The 8,275-nt window shown below is 44.2% G+C and overlaps 2 protein-coding genes across 2 annotated transcripts; both read left to right on the top strand.

The window, feature by feature from the left end:
* Positions 1-1,151: 1,151 nt before the first annotated feature.
* On the top strand, positions 1,152-4,478 carry RB195_008714 (uncharacterized protein; the record flags this gene model as incomplete). Its single annotated transcript, XM_064195350.1, has 2 exons — positions 1,152-1,188; positions 1,291-4,478. The coding sequence occupies 2 exons, from the start codon at positions 1,152-1,154 to the stop codon at positions 4,476-4,478; spliced, it is 3,225 nt and encodes a 1,074-aa protein (XP_064046494.1).
* On the top strand, positions 1,638-4,478 carry RB195_008713 (uncharacterized protein; the record flags this gene model as incomplete). Its single annotated transcript, XM_064195349.1, has 1 exon — positions 1,638-4,478. The coding sequence occupies one exon, from the start codon at positions 1,638-1,640 to the stop codon at positions 4,476-4,478; it is 2,841 nt and encodes a 946-aa protein (XP_064046495.1).
* Positions 4,479-8,275: the final 3,797 nt, after the last annotated feature.

Here is an 8,275-nt window from a genome sequence, read left to right as displayed (position 1 = left end):
TTTCCGTTCTAAGATGTTTCTCAAAGTGCAAACCATCCGATCAATTTTGATCGATATTATCGATTTTCTTCTCTGCATGATCTTGTTGTTTCTTTTTTCGCTGAAATGGTCATTGAAAAGATGACTGAAAAATTCTTTTATTATTCTTAAAACTTTAAAAAAAAATTTTCTTAAATAACTGATCCGCCCAAGTGCTTTACCTGTATAAACTATAATTATGTATGATTTAATATTATTATTATTATGATGATTTGTAGGACCTATGATCCGAAATTGTGATCCGATGTGATGTGTTTATCTGTGGTGGTTAATTTAATATATTTGTATGTGTTTCCCAAATAAACATTTGTTTATCGAATTGTATTTGTTTGTGCTGTCATCAAGTTCCTATTCCCATTCATTTTCAGTGTGAATATTTCAGAGGGGAGCAACCGGTGAGGAGGAGAGAGAGGGATCCTAGCAGAACTCGCAAGCATTCTACAGTACTGAAGCATTTCTGCATAGTCGGACCTCTCCATCCTGGATCCCTTGGATCATGGCCACTTTCTTTTCTTTTGGAGTTTATACCACTAAGAAGCACAACATAAGAATAGCAAAATCTTTCTGCAGTGCTCAAACATTTATTTCACAAAATTAAATCTCTTTCTTAACTTATAAATTCTCAATACTCCTTACTGACATCCTAAAGCGTTTCCTTCCTGAAAACCTTTCTTCAATTTACCACAATTAAAGGCACCGTATCACCATTATAACGCGGTGCGAAAGCAAAAGCATGAAAAGTTCGAGTAGTCGATTGTGGAACCCTGTGTGGTTCCACTCGTCTTCCCCTAAAAAAAGAAAAACGACGTGGGAACAGCTTTAATTCCTACGAGGTACGTTAGAACGGGCCCCAATGTGCGTACGTACAGGAACGGTGCCTTCCTCACCGTTTTTGTGACGATGACGAATTAGTTTTTACGATGATGGGAAAGGATGAACGGAATCGAGTTTGGCTCCGCAATCGACTATCCGAACTCTACGAGAACTTTCTTTCGCAGTGGATTCCACACCATGTCAGAATCGTAATGCGCTGCCTTTAAAGAAAAGGAACTTTCTTTTCAAAAGATGCGGAGATTCAATAAAGTATTCGAATTAGTATTAAATATTTGCAAATGCCACGGATCTCCCTCACTAGAGGGATCACAGCCGGTTAGTCGCGAGGCTACGTGGCGCGTCCCCAGGTGGCGGATAGGGGGCTAACCGCGGACCAAAAGCGACCTTGTGCTTGCCCAGAGACGCAGGTGGATTCAGGGGATGGACTCCCTGCTTCTGCTGTGCCAGGACTGACTCGTAAAATCATTGTATCCCGCACGTCGGTCCGGCCAAAAGCCTGCAATCAATTGACTGGGAGGTGCAAGGGAGGCGGTTTGGAGTCGCCTCCAACAAATAAGCTCCACATGTCCACTCTGGGAGAACGGAAGTTCTCCCAAAAACCCATGGGACTAGAGGCTTGCAACCTGCCCGTGGGTTTTAAATTTCATGCAAAAAACAGTAATAGAAAAGAGTCTCCTGACTCCGGTAGAAAGCCTGGTACGGTAGCGCCAGGTAGGACGGGGTTGCAGGAGTCATGTAGGCTACCGAAACGGAAAAGGACTAGGATGACGATCTGTACTTATAACGCACGCACGCTTGCATCGGAAGCGGCCATCGAAGATCTGATGGTGCAAGCCAAGAAGATCAAGTACGACGTCATCGGACTGACCGAGACGAGACGACGTCACTCTCTCAACGCTGTATTTGAAACTGGAGAAGAACTGTTCTTAGGAACATGCGACAGTAGAGGTGTTGGTGGAGTTGGCGTCCTCGTCAACACGAGTATGGCACAGAACATCGACTCTTTCGAACAACTCACGACCCGAATCGGACGTCTGCGGATGAGAAGATGTGGTCCCACACCGGCTTTGACTATCTTCGTCGCTTACGCTCCAACATCAAGCTACGAAGAAGAAGAAGTCGAAGCTTTCTATATGGACCTGGAGAAGTTCTACCGAGAAGATCATGCCTTTTACAAGGTCATAATTGGCGACTTCAACGCCAAAGTTGGCCCAAGAAGAACGCCGGAGGAACTTCACATCGGGACCCACGGCCTACAATGGAATGACCAGGGGGAGAGGCTTTCCGAGTTCATCATGACGACTAAGACCATCCATGGGAACTCGCAATTCCAGAAGCCCTCCTCTCTACGCTGGACGTGGGAGTCACCCGGTGGAGGGTACCGTAATGAGATAGACCACATCATCGTCAATAAAAGGTTCTGCCTGACGGATGTCGCTGTTGTACCAAAGTTCTATACGGGATCGGACCATCGCCTCCTCCGAGGAAGATTTTCTTTCACGCGGAGAGCAGAGAAAGCCGCCAAGTTCAGCAAGAGAGATCCCAGAACTACCATCAACTGGGATCTCTTCGCTACGTTAGCCGGCTTTTGGGAAGATTCCGCAATGGACAACATCGACGAGGAATACGACCGGCTTGTCAAACACCTTCATGACTGCGCGAAGAAGGCTGAGAGTATTAAAACAACCAAGAGACGCCTGTCTCTTGAAACTCTTGAGCTGATACGCCAGCGTGGAGCAGCACGAGCCGCAGGGAACCAAGAGCTTACGTCCGAGCTCGCAAGGCTTTGCAGAGAGGCGATAAAGAAAGACCTTAAAGAGAGAAGAGCAGAAGTGCTGGCTGAAGCAGCAGAGGCGGGAAAAAGCATCCGCTATGCCCGCCGAGACTTCGCCAGTCGCAAGACAAGGATGACAGCTCTCCGGAACCCGAAGGGAACAACCATTGCATCGAGAAGGGGAATGGAGAAAATCATCTACGACTTCTACTCTGATCTCTTCGACAGCCGTGCCCACTTGCCTCCTCACCATCTGAGGGAAGATGGACATGTCATTCCAGCGGTTCTCCCGTCCGAAATACGACATGCTATCATGTCGGTGAGAAATCGTACGGCAGCCGGTCCCGACAGAATAAAACCAGAACACCTGAAGAACCTTCCGCCAGTACTCATCAACACCCTGGCGAGGATCTTCACACGTTACCTGTCGGAATGCAAGGTCCCTAAACAGTGGAAGACCAGCAAGACCGTGTTGCTGTATAAAAAGGGAGATCCACATGACATCGGCAACTATCGCCCAATCTGCTTACTGTCCGTCATCTACAAGCTCTTCACAAGAGTGATCCTTAATAGGATTGAAAAGGTCTTGGATGAAGGACAACCATGCGAGCAAGCAGGGTTTCGAAAAGGATTCAGCACGATCGACCATATTCACACTGTTTCGAGACTCATCGAGGTATCACGAGAGTACAAGATGCCGCTCTGTCTCACTTTCATCGACTTGAAGAAGGCCTTTGACTCAGTTGAGACGGAAGCGGTCGTGGAAGCCTTGGACAACCAAGGCGTTCCCACTCAGTACATAAAGGTGCTTCGAGAGTTGTACAGTAACTTCACGACCGGAATCTCGCCATTCTACAAGAATATCATCATTGACGTGAAGAGGGGGGTTCGACAGGGTGATACAATCTCACCCAAAATATTCACAGCCACCCTCGAGAACGCAATGCGAAAGTTGGAATGGGACGACATGGGAGTGAAGATCGATGGTCGGCAGCTACACCATTTGCGCTTTGCTGATGACATCGTACTGATAACACCTAGCATCAGCCAAGCGGAACGAATGCTGACCGAATTCGCCGAAACATGTGGATGCATCGGTCTTGAGCTGAATCTTCAAAAGACGATGTTCATGCGGAACGGATGGATCTCGGATGCCCCATTCGCGCTCAACGGAACGAACATATCCGAATGCACCAGCTACGTCTATCTGGGTCGGGAATTGAACATGATGAACGACCTGGCCCCCGAGCTGGGCAGGAGGAGAAGAGCGGCTTGGGGAGCGTACAAGAGCATCGAGGACGTAGTGAAGAAGACCAAGAACACCCGGCTCCGTGCTCACCTCTTCAACACCACCGTACTTCCTGCTTTGACCTATGCCTCAGAAACCTGGGCACTTCGCAAGCAGGAAGAAAACGCGGTGAGCGTCATTGAACGCGCAATTGAGAGAGTGATGCTAGGAGTATCCCGTTTCAAGCAAGTGAGAGACGGGATTCGAAGTTCTCTCCTACGTCAGCGATCGAAGATCAGAGACGCCGCCGCGTTTGCCAAGGAAAGTAAAATAAGGTGGGCCGGACACGTGATGCGCTTTAACGACAACCGTTGGACCAGAGCCGTGAGCGACTGGATTCCCCGCGATATTAAGCGCAATACAGGAAGACCGCCGACCCGATGGTCAGATTTCTTCACGAAGTCCTTCAAAGAAAATTACGATGCTCTTCGTGTCCCACGCGAAAGGAGGAACCACTGGGCTACTCTGGCACGCGACCGGGACAAATGGAAGAATTACTGGCGCCCGCTCGACCGGTTCGAAGACCAACGGGAGTCAAGGTGATCAAGGTGATTTGCAAATGCAAACTTCCTCGGAAGAACTAAAAAAGGACCACGATGGGACGATGGCCCTGTCTTTGTACAACGGAACCTCTTCTTCTTCAAAAAAAAAAAGTGAAATACCATCAGTAAAAGTTAATTATTCCACTTTGAGAAGGAAAATGAAAGAAAGAATTCTCGAAAATTTCACTCTTGAGCAATCTTCAAATGTTATCTGAAATTATGTGACATACTAGATCAATTTACACGCATATATAGACAGCTGTAGCTGTGTTGTACCGGACGACCGCTACGCGTCCAGCAAGCGGTGCGCGGTATACAGACATGCAGGATTTTAGCGAACTTGCGCTGGTGTCGCCAAGTAGACAGAGAGTAGTACAAGTATTGGCACCTCTAGCTATAAAACCAAAAGTTCATGCTCTACAGACAGACAGTCCGCTACCACCTGAACCTTCACATTCGCCCTGAGATCTACGTTCGAAATCAACGTGAGGCTCATTAAAGTATATTGCTGTGGTTATATAGACATGTAACTGCTAAAATCATACAAGATGCTCGTTCCGGGCCATATCTAAAGCAAAAGTAAACCTCTAGTAAGTGAAAAGGGTCGAGAATTCCCGAAAATTTCACCTCAGTCCACTCTCAACTGCTCCAGACAGTTTTTCATTCTTCTGAATGCTTTTTGTACTCCGGAATGAAAACGGCGAAGGGGTTCGTTAGAATTTCATGCTGGAAACGCAAAGAGGTAGTTTAGCGACAACCCTCTCGTTTTACATGACAAAGAGACTATATAGAGTAACTACATAAAGAGAGGAAGTAGAGTAACTTCATAAAGAGCATATAGTGAACTAGGGGTATTGAAAGATTATTCGCCAGTGAGTCTCTTAAAAATAAGGAAAATAAGTCAGAAAAAGTCCAAGACCTCTAAGAATACCGACAAATATTGTGAAAAATCGTAAAGTTCTAGAAACGTCAATTAAAAAGATGCAATAACGTAATGAAGTCACTAGGCTTCGAGAAGAAATCTGCATCTGATCTATCGCGTCGCGTCCGATGATACGGTAGCTGGAGCAAAAAAGACGACAGCTGCCGCTTACACCAAATAACTCATGCAAAAAAATTGATTCTACATAACTAATTGAGTATAGATGTACTAGAAGAGCTCGAAAACCGCAAAAGATCAAAAGCAGTGTCGCAGCGACATTTTTAAGCTAGCTATGAATGATCCACATCCAATGAAATGTGAATTTTCTTCAAGACTAGTTTTCTTCAAGCAACGTAGAAAATCAAACGCACAAGAATGTTCAGTTAACTTCGAAATTTAACGCAGTACCAACAATCGAGTGCTTTAAAAGTGAAATGAGAGTATGAATGAGATCTTGGACCAGAAAGAGCAAAGTAGAAACGATTTTAAAAACATAAGATTTACTCCGAGCATAAAAAAGTTTCCATCCCTCGTATGTTTGCTTGTTTTTTTCAAATTCTCAAATATCTGAAAACCTAGATTTAAGTTTTTGAATTTAATATTAGTGAGGAATTTCAAAATTTCTGCTTAGTTTATCTGAACACAATAATTAAATAGTGATTGAAGAGTGATTGCAAGCCTCCTTTCCAAACTTGAACCAGCAAACTTGACGTATCTCAGATCACTTTGCATCGTATTGTATTGTATTGCAAAGTCGAATATTTTCATCCCAGGCATTCACTGCAACAATGAGAAAAAGAAGAAATATTCATTGGTAATTACCGTATAAAATAAAATAATGTACGAGAATAGAATCTTGCTAATTTACTTGTTTTGTAACTTTACAAACGCAATAAGCTTTGAAATAAGGAGGCAGTCCTGAAAGGAATCACCGAGAAACAGAGCGAGAACGTATAGTTAGAGCATGGCGAAAACTCGAAATTGGCATCCAAGTTTAGTCATTAAAAAATGAATGTTTTCAGTTCCAAGCCCATTACTTTGCAAGGAATCAAAAAATGGATAGAATACGCAAATAGAGTAGAGAATTTGCCACAGAACCTTCACGTTTTATCAGAAAATATTACCGTGTTAGGGGCATTCTTTGTTCCGATGAGATAGAAGGGGACGAGCACGCGCAGTTGCTCGCGCAAATTCCCATGCTGTCCAGTAATGATTAAGGGTACCGGGGGGAGCATGCCAACGATAACGTGCTCCTCCCCCCTTCCTGAAAAATTTACGCACATTTGCAAGTGAAGCGAGTTATCTTTGCATAGACTGAAGAATTTTAGAGCGAATATGTACTCTTCACTCTATTGATAGGTTTCCAACTAAACACATTATTTAGAATTATCTCCCAGAAGATAGAGTGCATAGCGACGCGAGGTGCATTCAGCGCAGATGCCGAATGAGTGTGGGATGTGCTTAAGGGCGTAAATTGCACTTGATACAGCATACGTTCTGTAGAAAGCTTTACTTCATTCACATCAAACAATACAAGACAACGGCGAGGGCATTACTGGACTCAGCATTTCCAGGTATCTGTCAAATCCGGCTTTAAAAAGGAGTACACCTCCCATATCCTGACGAATTCGATCCAGACGCGATGAAATGGCAGGATGTTGAGGTTGGAACCCGCAGCCACTCACAGTCGAATGAGGCTTTTACCAAAATATATGATACACACCTGACTAGACCAACCGAGTAACTGTGAGCGAGTTCTTTGCATAGACGGATTTCCCGCCTGATGTCACATGGCTGCCGCTCACGTGACTGGTGCGCACATGACTGCCCACTACAATTCAAGTTCAAACTTACGAAATCGAGAGAGCTTACATTATGAAACGACAAATTACAGTGACAACATGCAACTAATACATAACATTCTATATACACCAATACACGATACTGACAAGGATACTTCCGGATCATAACGGCGTTTGCAAAAAGGTCCACCTTTAGCACTGGTAGGAACGCGACAAAAAAATGTCGCGACCAGCTTGAAATCATATAGAAAGTTTCCTATGCAAACCATTCCATTGGCTTCTTAGAAACCGATTTGCTGAAACTTTAAATGAACCCACCACTGAGTAACCAGTCGAGGAATTCGATGGGCATCCCATCACTTCGTAGAGAACATCGGAGTTTGTCATTTTTCTTACTTAAAACAACACTAGTACTAGTATAACTACAACCAACATAAAAATATAATTTGAATAATTACGGAACATAACACTGCTATAGATAACTTCCTATCTGACAGAGATAGAGATTTTGCTACACGAAACACTTTGAAAACAAATTTATTGGACGCTTCGTTGTCTTCTCCTAGTGAAGGCCCAATGCAAGGCCTCTCTATTTGTTTTTCATGTGCAGCAACAAATCACAATCAAGAATCTGACTGCTATTGCAGCTGCAATTTCAAGCGTTGGCAGCCCTAACAACCCTCAACAACGAATCCTCACCAACTCCACAGCAAGTGAGGACGTCCGATATTTTTCTTTAGTTCAGCAGGATACATCATTAATACTCCGGAATCGTGATTCATAATGAAAATCTGAAAACAATGCATCAAGTGTTGAAGATACGGCCTATTCAAAACACAATTGCATACATCTACAAGAACTAGTCTATAGGTAGGAATAAGGGAAAAATGAAATGAAACTAAGAGGAGTGAAGGAAAACGTTAAACAAGAAAGAAGAAAATAGATATGAAACAATGTGTTCAGCAGCCTACTTCTGTGCTGCTGCTTGGCACCAATAACCTCTACTGTGACGCCCTCGTCTCTGGGAACGATATTTCAGCTAGTTGTACGTCTTATGACTTTAGGATGGATTTC

The sequence above is a fragment of the Necator americanus genome, chromosome III (assembly GCF_031761385.1).
Source record: "Necator americanus strain Aroian chromosome III, whole genome shotgun sequence".
NCBI classification, from domain to species: Eukaryota; Metazoa; Nematoda; class Chromadorea; order Rhabditida; family Ancylostomatidae; genus Necator; species Necator americanus.
Note: the sequence above shows the minus strand (reverse complement) of the source record. Positions and strands in the feature narration are given on the sequence as shown.